The sequence below is a fragment of the Megalobrama amblycephala genome, linkage group LG16, assembly GCF_018812025.1.
Source record: "Megalobrama amblycephala isolate DHTTF-2021 linkage group LG16, ASM1881202v1, whole genome shotgun sequence".
NCBI lineage: Eukaryota > Metazoa > Chordata > Actinopteri > Cypriniformes > Xenocyprididae > Megalobrama > Megalobrama amblycephala.
Genome location: NC_063059.1, coordinates 23634095 through 23656603, shown reverse-complemented (window position 1 = coordinate 23656603; position 22509 = coordinate 23634095). Strand labels below are relative to the sequence as shown.

At 37.3% G+C, this 22509-nt stretch overlaps 1 protein-coding gene across 1 annotated transcript; it reads left to right on the top strand.

Annotated features, from left to right (window-relative positions):
- Positions 1-9401: 9401 nt before the first annotated feature.
- bbc3 (BCL2 binding component 3) lies at positions 9402-21560 on the top strand. Its single transcript, XM_048161108.1, has 4 exons — positions 9402-9664; positions 11688-11946; positions 16617-16819; positions 20113-21560. Exons 2-4 carry the CDS (start codon positions 11700-11702, stop codon positions 20212-20214), a joined length of 552 nt encoding a protein of 183 aa, XP_048017065.1. The 5' UTR covers positions 9402-9664; positions 11688-11699; the 3' UTR covers positions 20215-21560.
- Positions 21561-22509: the final 949 nt, after the last annotated feature.

Below are 22509 nucleotides of genomic sequence, written 5' to 3'. Positions count from 1 at the left end.
CAAGCAAGAACAATAGAGAAAATGCAGATGGAGCAATAACTGACATGATCCATGATAACATGATATTTTTAGTGATATTTGTAAATTGTCTTTCTAAATGTTTCGTTAGCATGTTGCTAATGTACTGTTAAATGCGGTTAAAGTTACCATCGTTTCTTACTGTATTCACGGAGACGAGCCGTCGCTATTTTCATTTTTAAACACTTGCAGTCTGTATAATGCATAAACACAACTTCATTCTTTATAAATCTCTCCAACAATGTAGCATTAGCCGTTAGCCATAGAGCATATAGCCTCAAATTCACTCAGAATAAAACGTTAACATCAAAATAAATACTTTACTCATATAATTCGAAGCATGCATACAGTATGCATGACGAACATCTTGTAAAGATCCATTTGAGGGTTATATTAGCTGTGTGAACTTTGTAAATGCACTGTAATATAGTCGAGAGCTCGTTTGGCAGGGAGCGTGAGCATTTAAAGGGGCGGCGTCGAGTGTAAATCAGTGCATTGTTAATGATGCCCCAAAACAGGCAGTTAAAAAAATTAATTTAAAAAAATCTATGGGGTATTTTGAGCTGAAACTTCACAGACACATTCATGAGACACCTTAGATTTATATTACATCTTGTGAAAAAGCATTCTTGGGCACCTTTAATAAAATTCTTCTTAAGCGAAGCAATGTGACCTCCTTCCGTATTCAACTTATGAAGAAACTGTAAAACTCTCACAGTTCAAAAGCGTACACTACATAAACCGTGTGGTGTATGTTTATGGTGGATGGATGGATGTGGTTAGAAGCACTTTCTTCAGCTTCATACTCGCTGGTATCACTCACTGCCATTATAAGGCTCGGATGCGTAATATATCTCTCTCAGAATATGTTCATCAGTTAGAAGAAAGTCATATACACCTAGGATGGTTTGAGGGTGAGTAAGGCTTGGGTAATTTTCATTTGAAAGTGAACTAATCCTTTAATTGAATTACCTTAAACATATTAGGTCTTCTCAAATTGTTTTGATTTTCATTCACTTGATCTATAAATATCCCTTACAAAATCACTCAAATTATTTGCACATAAACCATTACTGACCGAAGCAGACAACAACAACAACATTCAGCGTAACCAAGTAAACACTGTCCACAGACCGAGACCAGTGTATCATTTGATAAGGGTGAGAAACTTGATCCAGCTAGATCTACATCACCCACAGCAGGTGATGTCAGAGGGATGGCATCACTTTCTGCGCTTTAAACACAAGCTTGCTCAATGATGAAGAGGGCGATCCTCTGCCCGTTCCTCAGATAAACAATCTAGCGCTGACCCGTTGTTTGATGTCAGTGAATCAAGTGGTGTCAGGTTCCGGGTTTTTGCAAACACAAACTCAGCAATGACCTTAATTGTTGTGACACTCCAACAATTAGCAACAAGAGAGCCCACGGGAGATGAAGAGAAGGTGCGCGGCTTTCAGCACGCCGTCACTAGGGACAGTGAGTCATCATATTGTCTGTTACACTATAAATTAGAAGAATGCACTACGTAACCTTTAATACAGCTAATGAAACTTAATGGTTTTAAACACTTTTTAGGGTCAGCTTGAAACTACTTGTGGTAACATCCAATATGTGCTGTGTGACTTTCCACAAAACAGAGGACCATGAAATTGATAAACCAACAAAAGCCCAGCACCAACTCCTGCCTAGTCAGCCGAATGGAACCCTGGAATGGGAAACTCCGCAGTGCATAAACATGATTTGAGTGAAACATTCCTTCACTTTGTGTTAAAAATAACCTACATTATCAAGCCATTGTTTGGGGACTGTGGGTGTCACATGGGGTCATGTTTGCAACAGCTGGCCTTAACAGCCCTCGAAAATCCACCCCCAAACCCATTAATACTGCTCTCCTTCTGCCTCAGTTTGCAACCATGTGTGAAATGATCTTTGATGATGGAGATGAGGTAATGCCTAGAGCAGCTCTGACATCACTATAGCCTTTCCCACCCTGTGCATTTGACCATCACTTGAACAATGAGCTTTTTGTCTTACTCTACCTTTCATTACGGAGAAAAGGATGAATGTGGACACCTGTGAATGGTATCTGATATAGGGATGTGTGTAAGAAATTTCCCAGTCATTTGTTTTATACAAATTCATACATCACATATGAAATGTTGATTAAATTTTTACCTTCTATCCACTAACCGGTCGATAATTATAGTCATATGTTCTCTATGTCTAGTTGTCAAGTTTCATTAACAGTATTAAAATGTATCATTATTTCTGTATTTGGTCTTGACGGAATAGATCTGCTATGCTGCTGCTGCTGTAGATTATAGCCATTGTAGATTATTGCTGCTGCGGCAGAGCAAGTACAGGAATTTGCTACTGCCAATACATACGCCGATACGCTGCTGTGAGTAAGACAGTGCTGCTGCACAAATAGCAGATATCAATAACCCATAGCAGATCTATACAGGTGGAGCTGGGGAAGGTGGAGGGTTTTAGACGAACTCTGAAAGCGCGCTGCAAACTGCTATAGTGAATGTAACCAACCAGCCATTTAAATGTGTGAGCAACAAGCTCATTGGCTGCAGAAGTGACATGGACCAATCAGCTTGTGTCAGTAGTTAACGTTGTAATTATCATCAGCTTGCATTAAGACCCATCAGCCTGCGCCATCTAGAGTTTCATGACAGAACTATATATATATGTATTTGTGTGTGTGTATATATATATATATATATATAATGTATGAATATATTATATGCATTATATTTAAAAATGCATTTTTTTCACTAATGACAACAGTTTAATATGGTTGTAAGTGCAACATGTCCACAGTGGTAAACAAAACATTTTGTTCTCTTTTAGTTCCTTTTATATTTTTACAATCCTTTATGTAAACACTCACAAATGTGACTGAAACTGGGTTTCAATTGAATGTTCTCTCACTTCTGTTTCTTTGAGAATATTTATGAAAAAACATGTAAGCAATAAACTTGCGTAATCATTTTTGCTTGATTTGTAATGATTACTGCTTTCAGTGATTTGGATTCTTATGACATTCATATTAAGTAATCAATTACAAATGAGTAATTTTCAAACATGACTGAATGAGAATCAGGAAGTTTGCATATTTTCCCTTTTTTTTTTCCTTTTGATATATGTGACATGCAAATTGACCTTTCTGCCACAATCATGGAACATGATGCACAAAATAACAGTATGACCAGAGTCGATGACCACTTTTCACATGGCAGCTAAATGCAACCGCAGTCTGGTTGTTTGTTAGCCTCTTAGATCTGCAGATCATTTTCTCGGGTCTGTCACTCAACACCATTCCATTACCTTGAAGGGTGGCAGCTGCGGCCCTGTGCCACCAACAGGGACTGTTTTCAGGCAATTAAGGTGACAACAATGAAAACTAATATGTGAAAAATGTGGGATGGGAGGTGGACAAGCAGTGCTCGAGACAGGTTTATCAGATATGGTGGAGAATGAAAGAAGGAGGAGGGGATAAAGTAAAGGATGATGTCACCAGGACACGGTAAATTTGAGCCTCACTCTCGTCTCGAGTCATCACGCTCACACCCACGTGGACGTTGTGTTTTGGTAACGGATGAAGCCATTGCAGAGTCTCACTGAAACATGCGTATGGATCCCTTCTCTATCTTCTCTATCAGGTAGTGAACTTTGGTACTCTTGGTAATGAACTTATTGTTCTCAGCTGTCATGTGGACACTGGAGCAAAGGGAAAAGTTATTTATTTACAGTAAAGAGACTGTCTTTTGTGTCATTGTGCTGAAGTGTCACCACAGATGAAGATGGAAATCAACGTGTTACTTGTTTGACCATTGAGCTTTGTATCAATGTCATAGAGGACTGTATGTACTCAGTGGCCTAACCTCGGGGTAAAAACCACAAGTAAAACACTGTACCATAGAGACAGAACGTATTTAGGCCACGCCCACACCGGAGGGGAAAACAATCCAGCCGTCTCCATTGACTTTACATAGCGTGAGGCTGCCTCCTTGTCATTTCTGGCTTATAACAAAAAACAGAACAATGTCTAAAAGCTGCTATGTGACATGGTGTACAGCAAACAAGCTAAAAAACCCAGAACTAAGTTTTTATAAGTCATCGACCCCAAAAAACAATGTTTAAGGACACAAAAGTGGATACAGGCAGTGAGACAGAGCACAAGGGGTCATATTATTATAAGACATACATATAGTAATGTGTCCTTAAACATTGTTTTTTTGGGGGTCGACAGCTTATAAAAACTTAGTTCTGGGTTTTTTTTAGCTTGTTTACTGTACACCTTGTCACATAGCAGCTTTTAGACATTGTTCCTCAAATTCAGGCCCCGGAGGGCCACTCTCCTGCAGAGTTTAGCTCAAACCATGATCAAACTCACCTTCAATTCTCTATAACTCTGAACTGAAGACCTTAACTAGTTTGTTCAGGTGTGTTTGATTAGGGTTGGAACTAAACGCTGCAGGGCTTTGGCCCTCCAGAACTGGATTTGAGGAACCCTGCACTATACCAATAATAAAATAACATTTAAAAAAATAATGTAAATAAATATGAAAGAATATTTTTGAAAGGAAGCTTTCAAATCGATTTTGATTAATCACGATTAATTGCATCTAACATTAAAAGTTTGTGTGTGTGTATATATATATATATATATATATATATATATATCAGTATCTCACAGAAGTGAGTACACCTCTCACATTTTTGTAATTATTTTATTATATTCTTTTCATGTGACAACACTGAAGAAATGACACTTTGCTACAATGTAAAGTAGTGAGTGTACAGCTTGTATAACAGTGTAAATTTGCTGTCCCCTCAAAATAACTCAACACACAGCCATTAATGTCTAAACCGGTCTAAATTATTTTCCAGCACTGCCTTAACCCTCTTGGGCATGGAGTTCACCAGAGCATCACAGGTTTCCACTGGAGTCCTCTTCCACTCACAGAGCTGGTGGATGTTAGAGACCTTGCGCTCCTCCACCTTCCATTTGAGGATGCCCCACAGATGCTCAATAGGGTTTAGTCCATCACCTTTACCCTCAGCTTCTTTAGCAAGGCAGTGGTCGTCTTGGAGGTGTGTTTGGGGTCGTTATCGTGTTGGAATAATGCCCTGCGGCCCAGTCTCCAAAGGGAGTGGATCATGCTCAACTTCAGTATGTCACAGTACATGTTGGCATTCATGGTTCCCTCAATGAACTGTAGCTCCCCAGTGCCGGCAGCACCTCATGCAGCCCCAGACCATGACATGCTTGACTGTAGGCAAGACACACTTGTCTTTGTACTCCTCACCTGGTTGCCGCCACACACGCTTCTGCACAGCATCTGAACCAAATAAGTTTATCTTGGTCTCATCAGACCACAGGACATGGTTCCAGTAATCCATATCCTTAGTCTGGCTTGTCTTCAGCAAACTGTCTGCGGGCTTTTTTTGTGTATCATCTTTAGAAGAGGCTTCCTTCTGGGACGACAGCCATGCAGATCAATTTGATGCAGTGTGTGGCGTATGGTCTGAGCACTGACAGGCTGACCCCCCCATCCCTTCAACCTCCACAGCAATGCTGGCAGCACTCATACGTCTATTTCCTAAACACAACTTCTGGATATGGTTCTTCGCCATGAGGTGCCATGTTGAACTTCCAGTGACCAGTATGAGAGAGTGAGAGAGATAACACCAAATTTAACACACCTGCTCCCCATTCACACTGAGACCTTGCAACACTAACGAGTCACATGACACTGGGGAGAAAAAATGGCTAATTGGGCCCAATTTGGACATTTTTACTTAGGGGTGTACTCACTTTTGTGGCCAGCGGTTTAGACATTAATGGCTGTGTGTTGAGTTATTTTGAGGGGACAGCAAATTTACACTGTTATACAAGCTGTACACTCACTACTTTACATTGTAGCAAAGTGTCACTTATTCAGTGTTTTCACATGAAAAGATATAATAAAATATTTACAAAAATGTGAGGGGTGTACTCACTTCTGTGAGATATTGTATTTATGTATATGTGTGTATACATATATATATGTATGGGGCTGCATAGCCGCAGACCAGTCAGGGTGCCCATGCTGACCCCTGTCCACCGCTGAAAGCGCCAACAGTAGGCACGTGAGAATCAGAACTGGACCATGGAGCAATGGAAGAAGGTGGCCTGGTCTGACGAATCACGTTTTCTTTTACATCATGTGTATGGCCGGGTGCGTGTGCGTCACTTACCTGGGGAACACATGGCACTAGGATGCACTATGGGAAGAAGGCAAGCTGGTGGAGGCAGTGTGATGCTTTGTGCAATGTTCTGCTGGGAAAGCTTGGGTCCTGCCATCCATGTGGATGTTACTTTGACACGTACCACCTACCTAAGCATTGTTGCAGATCATGTACATTCTTTCATGGAAATGGTATTCCCTGGTGGCTGTGGCCTCTTTCAGCAGGATAATGCACCCTGCCACAAAGCAAAAATGGTTTGAGGAGCACAACAACAAGTTTGAGGTGTTGACTTGGCCTCCAAATATCCCAGATCTCAATCCAATCGAGCATCTGTGGGATGTGCTGAACAAACATATCTTGGTGCCAGATACCACAGCACACCTTCAGGGGTCTTGTGGAGTCCATGCCTCGATGGGTCAGGGCTATTTTGGCAGCAAAAAGGGGACCATGACAATATTAGGAAGGTGGTCATAATGTTATATTGTATATATTGTATTGTTATATATTGTACTGACAACAATTAAATACATGACATCTTATATTCTGCATAATATGTTTTTTTTTTTTTTAAATAAACACTGACAAAAACTAGTTTTTTGGGACTGTTTATGTAACTCTCCTTCATTTCTGAAACCGCCAATTACAATATAAATAATACAATTATTAATAAATACTACTAGCCTAATAATAGTATTGCAGTAGTCTGTTTTATGTAAAAATGTATATATATATATATATATATATATATATATATATATATATATATATATATATATATGTATGTATGTATGTATGTTTTTTTTTTTTACAATACTACTTGTATATTTATTTATACTCATTTTATTTATTTCTATGAAAACTCACTATAAACAGTATCAGATTTTATAAAATAATGAATTTCATGTCAATACCACTAACTGCATTTAGGCGACAGATGCCATCTTAGGGCTGTATGCCCAGACATGTACCTGCGTGGGGATTCCCCTCCACAGTCCTTCATCTGCTGTGGGGCAGGACTCAGGAGGTCTCCATATCTAAGCAGTTTAGCTCTCCATCATGCGCACGACGTCTGCATTTAAACAATGGATGCAGTCGGAAGCTGATGGACAAAGGTCAAAGGGGATGAAACGGGGGAATTCCGTATTCAATTAGCATGATTAAACTGGTTTAGCTTTCGTTCGTTATCAGCGCTATACATAGATGATTAGCAACTGTTTGGTGTTAAAGAGCAAAAGACTAACGATTTTTTTTTAATTACTATACCCTATTATTTCGATTACAAGTTTTTATATTTTATTTGCGAATGTTGAACGATAGACGCGTATTAAATTTGCATGCTGGCACAGAGCCTGTTATGCATGACGTATTAAATCACAAAGGAAGAAAATTATTATTTTTTTTAAATAATAATAATATTTCTGGAAAATTTAAACAATGATATTTCTGAGAAAAAATAATAAAATAAAAAATGCTGCTTATTAAATAGCAAACTGCATTTTTTTCTGTGGGTGAACTATAATATTCGATGTGCATACAGGACATTTGAACCTAAAATCTGAGTACATGAAATCTGATATTACTGAAATATATATGAAAAAAAAACCTTATTAATAATATGTTTTCATTCATATTCTTTACATATTTAATGAATTTTTTCATAGGTTTCTCTTCATTGTCCTCAGTGTTGCAAAATAAACAAAAACAAGCAGAACATGCATGCATGTTTAATTGCCTATTTATAGTAATTTGTTACATTATAGTGTAAGTTAGAGGCAAAGTCAGCCATGTTGACTGTGTGCTGTCATAATGGCATAAGAATATGTATATATATATATATATATATATATATATATATATATATATATATATATATATTACAAGTATAGGGTCAAATGTAATCATAGCTTTTAAAGTGGGGATCAAGCATCAGAGAGTTAAAAGTGCATATGAAAAATTAAAAATTATACATATTTAATATTTTCAGGAATCAGGTAGAAGGTGTACACTAATTGCACACTGAACTTAAAAGGTTAGTTTACCCAAAAATGAAATTTCTGTCATTAATTACTCTCCCTCATGTCGTTCCACACCCGTAAGACCTTCGTTCATCTTCAGAACACAAATTAAGATATTTTTGATGAAATCCGAGAGGTATGTGACTTGTCCATAGACAACAATATAATCAACACTTTCAAGGTCCAGAAAGGTAGTAAAGACGTCGTTAAAACAGTCGACGTAACTGCAGTGGTTCAACCTTAATTTTATGAAGCGACGAGAATACTTTTTGTGTGCAAAAACAAAACAATAAAATAACTTTATTCAACAATATCTTCTCTTCTGTGTCATTCCATACGCTGTTTACGTCCAGCGCTTCCAGGTTCTACGTCAGAACGCCGACTCATTATTGGCCGGCTCACACGCATGTGTTGTGCTGCTCACGTGATCAGCTTTGGCCATTCGTGCGTAAACACAGAAGCCTTCACTGTGCTTACTGCGTCACCTACATATGGATAATGACAAAGAAGAAAAGAGATTATTGAATAAAGTCGTTTTTTGTTTTGTTTTGTTTTGTTTTTGAGCCACTTGAACCACTGCAGTCATGTTGACTGTTTTAACGATGTCTTTAGTACCTTTCTGCACCTTGAAAGTGCTGATTATATTGCTGTCTATAGACGAGTCACATACCTCTCGGATTTCATCAAAAATATCTTAATCTGTGTTCTGAAGATGGGTGTGGAATGACATGAGGGTGAGTAATTAATGACAGAAATTTCATTTTTGGGTGAACTAACCCTTTAAACTTGTTGCTTTGAATGTGAGTTGTTTTTTTTTTTTTACTATATTATGTCACTTTCTTGTATTAATGCTGTATGCAATATTCTATGCAAAACGATTCCAATAAAGTACTTTGTAAACTGAGAGACTGACAATCATCGTCAAGATCTCAGTACGGATTACAGTACAGCACACTCAGTACATACTATAGGAACGCTACTCGTATTGCCAATAAACAAACAACAGTGGGCGTGTAAGGGCTGCTGGTTCCTGTGCTGTCTTGACTGCTCGCTCTATGTGTGTGTGTGTGTGTACACTCGGACTGTCGCCACGCCCCTTGATGAGCATGTCAGGACTTGTTATGAGACTCTCAAAGAGGGTGTGGCCTAAAGCGAGCACTTCGCGGGAGTGAAAGCAACTTGCTGTCATCATAACGCTACAGTTTACAACCTCAAGAGCACACGACTAATTACGAATCCCATGAATTGACAGCGTTTTTCTTTCCGACAGTTTGTGGAATAACATGAACGGACATTTCACGAAGTGATTTTGAAGCACGACACATATCTGGTGTCAGAGCATAACAGCCCTGGAAAAACATCTACTGACTAACAACGCATTTTTGAAGGTAAGCATAAATGGGTTTTTATTCTTGATGCATCTCTTTGTTGTTTGCAGGCATCGGTGAAAAGTACTTATTTGGGAGCAAGTAGATGTGGCACATATTATGCACAAAAATACTATTTAGGTAAATGACAGAATCTGAATGCATTAGGTTACACGAATAATCATTTAAGGGTTAGATCAGGTAAGCTAGAAATAGATATTTTAGCCAACAACGTTCCTATTTTTTACAGTTTGTGTAAAAATTGGGCTTGATGTTTTCCTCCCCTGCTTATTAAAAAAAAAGCATATGATGGAAACTGTGTTTTGGAATACAGTTGGTTTCTAGCTGGTCCGGGCTGCTCGTTTGTTCAGGTGCAAGCTGCTAGACCAGCTACCAGGTGGTCAGTCAAGCTGGTTTTTGGAACTGGTAGCTGGTCACCCAATAAATAAACAGCTTGGACCGTCTTAGACCAAACTAAAAACAGCTACCATATTGCACAACAGAACTAGCTGCTTGTTGGAAGAAGTGATTTTTGTACAACACGTAACGTTCGTGTCCTATTACCTACTACATATATCCATCGGGTATTTGTAGATGATAATAAAACAAGTATGTATATCAAAGAACTGTCAGTTTCCAAAAACTTCCACCTCTTCAAATCTTTGACCTTGCATCACTCAACAAGTCACCGGCTGCGCGTTTGTAGGTGCCACTTTTCCGACGCTTCACAATTTCCACGTTCACAACATAAGCCCTTGTTGCCAATTGAGAAAAATCGATAAAATCATAGTCAGTGTCGTAATTAGGAAAATGTAATATGTATTCCAGTGGAATTAAGCTTTTTAAAAGCACTTGAGTGTTAGAGAGACTCACTATAGCGTAAGATTGTGTTAAAGAGCGCGAGAAGCTGTCTGTGACATCGCGTGCACGGATTTGTTTACAAACACACCCGTGAGCACGAGGCTGCAGTTTCTGCCCTCTCGTGGACGCTCAGAATATAGGTTGCTAGGTCAGATAAGAAAAAATTTTTTGATTTTCTTAAATGTACGTACATTATTGTTACTATTAATAATAATTAATATACAATACATAATATTTGTTTTATTTATAATAATAATAATATTATTTCATATTAATATTAAGTCTAAATGAGTGGAAATTTATGTTAATCTTTATTTTGGGCTGAGGATGTTTTTTTTATTTACTTACATTTTATTATTATTATTATTATTATTATTATTATTATTATTTATTCCATGATGTCTAAATGAGTGCAAATTTATCTTTATTTTGGGCTGAGGATGTTTTTTTTTATTTACCTACATTTATTTTATTATTATTATTATTATTTATTCCATGAAGTCTAAATGAGTGCAAATTTATCTTTATTTTGGGCTGAGGATGTTTTTTTTATTTACCTACATTTTATTATTATAATATTAATTATTATTATTTATTCCATGAATGTCTAAATGAGTGCAAATTTATCTTTATTTTGGGCTGAGGATGTTTTTTATATTTACTTACATTATTATTATTATTATTTATTCCATGAAGTCTAAATGAGTGCAAATTTATCTTTATTTTGGGCTGAGGATGTTTTTTATATTTACTTACATTTTATTATTATTATTATTATTATTATTATTTATTCCATGAAGTCTAAATGAGTGCAAATTTATTTTCATCATTATTTTGGGCTGAGAATGTTTTTCTTTTCTGAAATGTACTTACATTTTATTATTATTATTATTTATTGTCATCATTATTTTGGGCTGAGGATGTTTTGATTTTTTTTTTTCTTTTCTGAAATATACTTACATTTTATTATTATTATTATTATTATTATTATTAATTCCATTAAATCTAAATGAGTGCACATGTATTTTCATCTTTATTATTGACTAAAGAATTCAATAATTTTGACAGCATTCCCCTTAAAATTTAATTTGCATGCAATTACATATGATGTCATTTGTGTCCAGCTGCAAACAGGTGACATTCAAACATTTTTATAACATTTTTCTGCTTTTCTCATGTCAAGGCTGTAACTGGTATGGCCCGACCAGAGATGGAAAGCAGGGTGGATGATCGCAACTCCGGAGCACCAAACAGCTGCAGGATGGAGGTGTTGCGTCAGGACGCCTGGCCGAGCGGCAGCATCATCCAGCCCTGCCACCGACACCGAACCATTGCCACGCAGACCAGCACTGTCTCCGCACCACTACCCCACGTCCCCACACAAGATGCCTTCAGCTCAGACAGTGTCCAGCAGCAGGACAGTCTACTCAGGGATAATACAGGTAAGGCACTGCAACATAGTGATCATGCTGCTGAATTGATGTTTATGCGAAGTGCATTGGTGGAAATCATTAGCATAATATATTTAAATCAGATTCAGAAGACGAAATCAATGGCTTTGACTCCAAGGGTTAAAATGCAGCAGATGTGACTGCCCGCCCCTCCCCAGTCAGAGAGCTCTGTTTAGACATGTTTAGACATGTTCTTTGCTGTTGGCTTCCTGTCAAGCGCTGCTCAGTCCACAGTGGCAGCATGTCACAGAGAATCACATATCATCTCACTGTTGTGGTGTCTCTCTCTCCTTACGCTGTCTATTCTTCATGTTTTAAACTAACTTTAGCTATCAGTTAACCTTATCGGACACTTCTGCTGACACTCCTCCTTAAAGGCTTTCCTCACTGGCTGATAGCCTGTCCCTGGTCCCTCCCTGTCCTCCAACTGTCCACCCTATCCCAGCCCACCCCTCATTCCTGTCCACCAATGGCTGGATCTCAGCTCAGGCTGCACCGGCTTGCAGTTACCCTGGCAACAAGCCAGAACCCAGCACTCCCGCTTTCTCAAGTCACCTGCGCCGAGGATCAGCAGATTCTCATGGCTGCGGCACTAATCTCCTGCACGGAGGCATTTTCTCAGTGCACAAAACAAGAAAAAGCTCACTTAAAGTTAATCTTTAATCTTTAAATGTAATGTTTAGTAAATTTGTAAATGCATATTCATTTTTCATACTGTACATTATAATGCTGCAATGCCCAAATTCACTTGTAGCATTTAAAAAAAGATTGATTTTAGTCTTTTTATTTTTTTTTTTTATATACATTTAGTCAAAACATTAGACGGAATACAATTGGGCTAGTTTTAGCTGTGATAGGGCAGGTATTGAATAGGAATTGTGCTGGTTTTGTTAGGCAAACCTGGCAACCCTGCACATCAGTAATGTTTTTTTTTTTTCTATGGTACATTTTTAAAAGCTACTTAAATGTCCTAATTGAACTAAGGCCTACTTCTGGCTTAACATAAGCCCTGTCTTGTGAAACCAGGCCATAAAGATGTTCTTAAGAAAAGAACAATACATTTTCATTTAATTGTAAATAACATGCATTTAAGTGTTCAACGTTACATTCAATTCACACTAAAATATATTCTTTTAAAGTTTATCATTTCTGTAATAAGCACTCTTTTTAAAGGTATGCTACTTCTTCTCACAAATGACTAACAATGAAGGTTTACTTTAAAAAGGCACAAGTATGAGAGGTGGGGACTGGGATTTTAAAGTGTGTTAGCTATTCGCTGTTCGTGGATGTTGAATTAGGTCATTTGGTTGCCAGGTGTCACAGAAGGTTAGGAAGTCCACACTTCATGCCTTAAAGTTGGCATGAAACGGAAGTTGCATTTCTCTTTTCGTCCTTATTGTGACATGTATCCGAGTGAATTGGCCTCTTGAATGAGAAAAAATGTAGGGCGGGACTTTATTTTGTTATTGGAGAGTTATTTTGATTAAAGATTATGAGGGCACATTAATATAAAATAATAATGATGTGCACACTGCACAGATAAATCATTTATTAAAAAAACACAGCAATATCCCATAAAAAAATGAATTGCCCATTTTGATTTCATGGTGACTTTAAGAAGCTAGAAGATTTTGGGATGTTATGTTATGTAAAATAGTAGTACTCATTCAGAGGTGGTACATATTATTGCTTTCCTGCTGTCACCTAAACAATAAGGATATGAAGTTTGCATTCAGCCAATAATAGATGATGAGTGGTCATACATTTAATCAGATTAGTATCGATGCTACCGTTACTGTACGGTACAGAACAGAATGTGAATGTTAAATAGACCATAACATGACCTATCAGAACAACCATTGTGGCTCAACATGCTTACAAAAGTTACTTAAACAAATAGAGAATTTGGCGCACCATTGCATATGAAATCTCACTGCTATTGTAATCTCTGTTGAATATGTATTTGGTTAGATTACCCACTCCTTTGCATGTCTGTCTGTGTTAAATGGTTCGTATAAATAATATTGACCTCGACTGAACCCGTGTAACAGGCCCATATATCTCGGCCCATTATGAGAATACTGTTAACATTGTGCCAGTGGCAATTTTACTCAAAGTAGTAACCTCAAATGAACTTAGGTACTAGTTTGACAGTACTACCAGATTGTATGACAACAAATGACATGACTTTCAATGGATCAATTGCACATGATTAATTAGTCCTTAAATACAAACAGCACTAGTTCACTTCTGAATAAAAAATTCCTGATAATTTACTCAACCCCATGTCATCCAAGATGTTCATGTCTTTCTTTCTTCAGTCGAAAAGAAATTAAGGTTTTTGAGGAAAACATTCAGTCAAAACATTCACTAGGGACCAACGGTTCCAAATTGCAGTTTCAATGCATCCTCAGAGGGCTCTACATGATCCCATCCGAGGAATAAGGGTCTTATCTAGTGAAACGATCGGTCATTTTAACTGACGCTCCACACGTTGCGTAATCATGTTGGAAAAGTAACGCTTGACGTAGGCGAGAGTACTGATCCAATGTCTACAAAGCAAACATGCAAAGACTAAGCCAAACATCCTTTACAAAAAAAAAGTAAAACAACAATGTCGGACGATTTTGAAGTTAGAGGAGAAAATCTGAGATGGAGTACTTTCGCCTATGTCACACGTGACCTTTCCAACGTGATTACATAATGCATTGTAGCGCATCGAAGAGCAGTGCAAGACAAGCATTTGTGGTTAAAAAGTATATACATTTTTATTTTTTTTTAGAAAATGACCGCTCGTTTCACTAGATAAGACCCTTATTCATCATCTGGGATCATGTAGAACCCTTTGAAGCTGCACTGAAACTGCAATTTGGACCTTCAACACGTTGGTAACTGTTGAAGTCCACTGTATGGTGAAAAATCATAGAATGTTTTTCTCAAAAACCTTAAAGGTGCCCCAGAATTAAAAATTGAATTTATATTGGCATAGTTAAATAACAAGAGTTCAGTACATGGAAATGACATACAGTGAGTCTCAAACTCCATTGTTTCCTCCTTCTTATATAAATCTCATTTGTTTAAAAGACCTCAGAAGAACAGGCGAATCTCAACATAACACCGACTGTTACGTAACAGTCGGGGTGTACGCCCCCAATATTTGCATATGCCAGCCCATGATCCCAACATTATGAAAGCATTACACAAGGGCAGCCAGTATTAATGTCTGGATGTGCACAGCTGAATCATCAGACTAGGTAAGCAAGCAAGGACAATAGTGAAAAATGGCAGATGGAGCAATAATAACTGACATGATCCATGATATCATGATATTTTTACTGATATTTGTAAACTGTCTTTCTAAATGTTTCGTTAGCATGTTGCTAATGTACTGTTAAATGTGGTTAAAGTTACCATTGTTTCTTATTGTGTTGACGGAGACAAGAGCCGTCGTTATTTTCATTTTTAAACACAATTGCAGCCTGTATAATTCATAAGCACAACTTTCTTTATAAATCTCTCCAACAGTGTAGCATTAGCCATTAGCCACGGATCACAGCCTCAAATTCATTCAGAATCAAATGTAAACATCCAAATAAATACAATACTCACATAATCTGACGCATGCATGCAGTATGCATGACAAACACTTTGTAAAGATCCATTTTGAGGGTTATATTAGCAGTGTAAACTTTGTTTATGCACTGTTTAAGGCAAGCGCAAGCTCCGTGGGCGGGGAGCGTGAGCATTTAAAGGGGCCGCAACATGAATCGGCGCATTTCTAATTATGCCCCAAAATAGGCAGTTAAAAAATGAATAAAAAAAAAAATCTATGGGGTATTTTGAGCTGAAACTTCACAGACACATTCAGGGGACACCTTAGACTTATATTACATCTTGTAAAAAAACGTTTGATGGCACCTTTAATTTCTTTTCGACTGAAAAAAGAAAGACATAAACATCTTGGATGACATGGGGGTGAGTAAATCATTAGGAAATTTTAATTCTGAAGTGACCTAACCCTGAAGAGTGGTGTTGCATTTAGCTGAGGAACACGATTTAAACCCAAAGTATACTTCAGCCGCCTGTTCCGCGCACTGTCCAGGTGATGTAATCTTCATTATCAGGAGGGTCTGTGGATATCCATGCATTTTTAATTTCCTAATTAAACTTCGATTAATTCATTAATAATGAATAATTTTTAATGCTTTTTAAAAGTCATAGGGTCAAAAATGTTAGGGTGATATGATTTTTTTTTTTTTAATAAATATAAATTTTTGTCTACCAAATCATAATCATGTGGTGCTGTGCCAACACACAAACATGTTGGGGAAAAAAAACAAAAACAGGAAGTGAAGTGATATGATAATCATACAGAGGGGACCCCTGCAGTCTTTCATGACTGTGTCAAGGTCAATAAGTCTATTTTAGACAAGGATTTTTATTAAAGACAAGGTTCATGTTGTAAAATTTCATGTTGTGTGACTCCCCAAAAATGTAATTCATAAAATTCATATTTGTAAAATAAAAGATACTTTTTAACTTTTAATTTGAAAGTAAAATCTTTTTTTTTGAACGATTATGTACACTCATCTATTCAAGGTTTGTAATAGGGAATTGTGTACAATCAATAAATTATTTGTACTCTTATTGTTTTTATTCAGGTACAGAACAGGAACTCTCCAGCCCCAGAGAGAGACTGCTTCCCCTGCCGGATTTGGTAGGAGACCACTCAAGCTCCTCAGAAGACTCATCCGGCAGCTCTACCAGTGAGGACAATCCCAGCTTGGAGGAACAAACAGTGGAGCGTGTGGCCTTGAAGCTGAGGACAATCGGGGACGAGATGAATGCAGTTTTTCTTCAGAGGGTAAGGTTCACATTTGTCTAGTTGCGACAGTTTAAATATGCCACTGCGTGTGTCTTAAAGCGTCATTAAGTGTGATAAAGTAAACAGGCGCGTACAGGGCAGTCTCTGTTTGTTAATATGAGCGAGTGTGGCAGGGCGTGCACAAATGTAGCCTCCAGTGGGTCTTCTAGTAAATGGATCAATATGATATTCACAATCCTGTAGTGAGTGTTGTGACTGGAATCGAGTTTCCAGTTGTGGCTGAACTTAATAACCTTTCCTCCCTCCCCCTCCCCGCTCTGGATCCCTGTTGTATCGCGTGAGGAGCTAGTCTGTGAAGCGAGCAGGAGTAAACAGAGGCTAATCTCCCCTCCCCCCCCGACTGAACCCACCTCCCTCTCCTCTCCTCAGAAAAACACACATGACGTCACTGCTTTGCCTTAGCGTGCAGCTCTCCGCTCTTTTATTTACCTATTTTTAAGTGTGTGTGCCACTTTCCTCATTTTCAGTAAGAGTCAAGTTGCTTTTACACACTCGTCCCAGTTTCCCGCACATGCAGACACACCTGCACCGACGCACGTAATGTAATAAAACCAAGTATGACTTGTTGAGGCAGCTGCTGGCACGGTCATGTGCAGAAAGTCTGCGACCTGACGTGTGGCCTCGTTGAACTCTGATACCGGTATGTTTTTACTGGATGAAGGCTCTGTTTACTGTGGCCGGCAGAATGACATGACAGGGACTTCCCTAAACGGAGAAGTGCAACAAAAGCTCAGTGTGATTGTGCAGTATGCATGCTCACAAGTACTGTTCTCTTTCGCTGTAACATGTGAGACCAGCGGACCACAGATCCTCCTCCCACCCTCTTGAACTCAATCACTTCTCTCTGTTCCTTGTCCTCTTTGGTCCCTCCTGTAGTTTAAGACTTCAGTTGTCCAGACTCTTTCTCTTAGACTCAAGGCTGTAACCATGTATTGAACATTTGGGGGACCCTGCCTACTTTGATTTGATTGGCCATCTCAATCATTTTGACATTGATGAGCGCTGTTAGAACTCTGAGGCAGACCAGACTAAAAATGTAATTATTAAATCTTTTTGTCATCCCAACAACATCACATATATATATATATATATATATATATATATATATATATATATATATTTATTTTTTTTTTTTTGAAATATTGAGGAGGAACATTGGGCCATTTCTAATTAATTATCCCCCTCAATGTCTATGGGGTTACGACCCTGCTTACACTCTTGCATTTCCAACTTCCTTTTAATCTCTTTTTACAATGAAGACAAATTCCTAATTTCATACCTTCCAGGGATCCTCATTCAAATTTTAAAATCATGGAAATTAATAAAATCTTAAAAAAATTAATTTCTATAGTAAATATAATTTGTTAATAAACATTTTTTATTATATTATGGAAATATATTAAACAAATGTAATTATATTTAAAAAAAAAATATATATATTTTATAATATAAAATTGTATTACAATATTTAATATAATATATGAATCATGGAAATTAATAACATCTTCATGAAATTCATGAAAGCTCTATATAATTATATATGTATATATATATATATATATATATATATATATATATATATATATAATTTTATATCGTATTTCACTATTTAAAATAGTATATAGTATTACTCATTGTCAGCTTTTGGCAAAAAGATTGGATATGTTCCAAAATATTGGATCTGTGCAGCATAAATGAAGCCTAAAAGACATGCTGTTCTCTATTATGTCAATAAAAATATTTAATCAACAATATTGACAAGAAAACCACACTCCTTCTTAATAATATGTTTTGTTCTTTAGTACTGTTTACTTGCGTTATTACTTGAAGCAATGTTTACTCAATTGACGATTTTAATTAATTTTGTTTTAATTTAATTAGTTAATATTTAAGCTTTTAAATGAACATGTTCATTAGCATAATAGTTTATCCTGTTGAAATTTTATTGTAAATATGCGTTTTTATATTGGAAATTCATCAGTCGAAAGATGTAGTAACCCTCACCTTCTCAATATTGTGTCAACATTACCCATCTTGCAGCTCATTCTTTCACTGTCACTTTCTTGTTTTCCCTTCTGTCCCCCCCCATTAAGAGTTATTTTTAGTGGATGACTCATAGCAGCTGTTGACGAGTAATGCGCTCCTCTGTGCAGACATTGTCTGTCTGGGACTGCCTCACCCCACCTTGTGTCTATCACACACACACATACACATAAACCTTGATACACACACTCCCACTCAAACACATCGTCAAAAAAGTTGAAGCAATTACCACATGGCTGCTGTAGGATAGAAGAGGTGGAAAAAGCTAATTACACAAAGCAAAAGTTTCGAAATTCAGTTTTCAAAGGGGGAAGGAACTAAGGCACAGACCTCAAATTGAGTCTTTTGCTTCATACCCTTGTGACATAAAAGAAGTATTTAATAGTATTTACAAGAAGTTCTTAATAGTATTGAATGTGTACTTTGTAGTGTACTTCAAATCTCAAGTATATTGTTAAAACTATATTTAAATACCACTATATTTAAATACCACTTAAGTGTGTAAGTTTTACTTTAAAGTACATTTTAAATCGTAATGTTTTAATAATCTTTTGACATGCTTTAAAGAAGGTCACTTATTTTGATTTGTGGAATAAGATACTAAACCACATGTAAAGTACTTGATTATAATTTTAACTGTAGTGTGTTGTTCAATATTATATTTAAAGTTAATATATATTTTAAATGTACTAAATTGCATAAACAAGTTTCGATAGAAATGACATTGAAATGTCAGTACATTGGGCAGTGCACTTTAACCATATTTCAAAGACTATAGAAATAATTATGAAATTACATATAAAGATGCACTTAAAGGTAGGGTAGGCAGTGTTTTTCATAAAGTTTTTGTTATACTGGTTAAAACTCCACATTCTGATAGCAACTAATAATAAAAGTTGTCTAAATATTAAAATAAATGTACATATATCTTCTGTGGAATTCTCAGGACCGAAAAACATTCGTCCAATCATTGCATTCGGTCCGAATGTTCCAATTTAGGTGTATTCTTTTAAAGTCTCTTCTTAAAAATAGGCTAAGTGTACTTGTTTTTCACAAAGGTAGGCAGATGATTAGAGCAAAATCTGAAATCTAAGTAGGTCAGCTGTTTCATTTTACAGTCCCTGAGTGCTTTGCAATGTACAAAAACAAGTTTTTTGTGACTCTTATGTTCCCTTTCACTTTTGCATAAAACACATGATGAGCTCATTCTCCTCTCATTTTTGTTTCAGAATGCTGCCCCACGCTGGCACAACTGGAGAGGCCTGTACCACGGGCTTGTCACTTTCGTCGCCGACACCATCAACGCTTTCTACCAGCACGGGCTCAGATAAACAGACGGGTTACGTCACAGGAGGAGTGCAGGCGCTCTCCTGCCGACCACTTAAAGACTCTGGGACTTTTCTGCAGGATCAGATGTCATGTTTGGTTCTTAATCTGTGTTTGTTTGTTTCTTTTTTTTTCATGAATTCTCATGTAGCATAGTGACTGAAGCGTGTGTCCCGGTATAGACGTCAGTAGGGAAAGCGTGGCTCTCGGCGTGTTTGCATACTCCTTTGCAACTTTAATTGCAATGCTGAGAAGTTACATTAAACCGGCTCACTCTCTAACAAACAGAGTGATTAGATCTGCATAGCGCCTCGGGCCCAGAAGTGCATTATGTGTCATGGGTTTTCCTCTCAGTTGCCTTACAGGAGCAATAACTGCGCTGCACTATCAGTCACCAGTGGCGCAGGGCGCGCACCCGCACACCATTAATGGAAAACGGGCGATAATTATCGAGATAATGGAATGCTCATGTACTATATTGATGGAGCACAGTTGGATCGTGCCTTGCTAACACCCTTCCTTTACTAAAGCCATCGGGGACAATCAGCAGATGGTGTGCGGGTAAACCGACCCTGTTGCCCCCTACCTGAATCTACACTTCGGGACACAAATTTGCCACTTGATTCAAAAATTGGTCACCTCCAATGGAGGTACGGGAGTGAGGCTGGAAGCCTTGTGGGAAAGCCAGACCACTAGTTATCAAAATGGCTGGAGAGCAGTGTTAATATTTGTATGGATTAAGCATGTACATATGTTGTGAGAAAAAAGGACAGGATTAGAATAAACAGGGAGTTTTGTTTTCTTATGTGTTTTGTATATTTTGATGAAATGACCTTAAAGTACTTAACATTAAGTTCCTTTTTTCGGTTTCATATTTGTTTTGTTCTGGAAACATTTTTTTGGACCAACACTGGAAGCAGTTGTTCTAAAATCCAGTGGATTTCTACTTTTATTTAGGAGCCCTGTAAAACATAAGTGAAAATCCCCATAAAATGTACTTTTCATAGAGAATTCTCAAATAAATAAATATTTGAGAAGCACAAGCTAATTTATTTTGTATGTCCATCATTTGTACTTTTGATGATTTGTTATTGATAAAAATATTCATTTTCTGCAATGATCAAGTGGATTAAATAAGCATGGAGATATATGCATTATTGTTGTGTTCTATGGACCAAATATCTCTCTGAAGGTTGTGAGAAAAATCCATTTGTATTTTCTGCTGTAACTTATTTGTATACAAAAAGGACTAAACTGAGCCAAACTTCAATCATACTTGAACAAGTTTGTTCTCTATAGCCCTCTTCGGGCGGCATTTCTTTCTCATGGGAACGTAAGCTATTTTCAGCATTTACGGGGGTTAGTCTGCGATTTCATTGACGTCCGAATCCAGGGGCCAGTTGCGTAAACAGCCATTATGTTAAGATAGTGTCAGGGGCAGTCGATCTTTCTTTTCGTCATTAAAGTAGGACAAATTCCAATCTACGTTTTTATGTACTGACAGCGAGTGGGAAGAATCTGTAAAGAAAAGCACATAAGCATTTGAAATGAGACGTTATGGCAAAAACAAGTATGCAATACAATTTCAAAATATGTATTTTATACATTAAAAACATGAGCCAAGCAGCTATGTTTACCTTACGTAGGCCGAAAATAGAGGTTGCATTAACTTATTTCTGCAAATTTATACATTTTTAAACTCCATCCATCATTCTGAGATAAAATTTCAACTATAGCATGTCTATTTTCCTATTTTTAAACAGGAGATTTAAATAATAAATAGGATGTAATTTTCTTCCTATTAAATATAAATGTATTCTTAATATTTCAAGCGTATGACATTTTATTTATGCGCCTGACCACGTGAGTAGCGCGTTTACGGTTTCGTAGGATTACAGAACTGAATAAATCCCAAAGTTTTATCACTGAGGTGCCATTCAAATTTATTTTTACAGACATCCATCCATGAGAAACAACTGCCGTCTTAATAGGGCTTATGAATCAACGTGTCAGATAGAGGTCTGTCTGGGCCTTTTACAGATACATAACACTGTTAGCCTATGGGTTTCAAGCGCTCCCCTCAGAAACCACATTTGAAAAACTGTGGCCATTCGGTGGGAAAACTCCTTTAACCACTCATTTCTGTTTGCATTGGCTACGTCGAACAGAGTTTTTATGGTATATTGTGGAGCAGAGATTCCTTTCCTGTGGCTGCCTATCTCATGACTTCCTGTAAAACAGTTGTGTGGTCTCCTTCCTGTGGCCACCTTGTGACTTGTCATAGATACACGTGTTCTCTG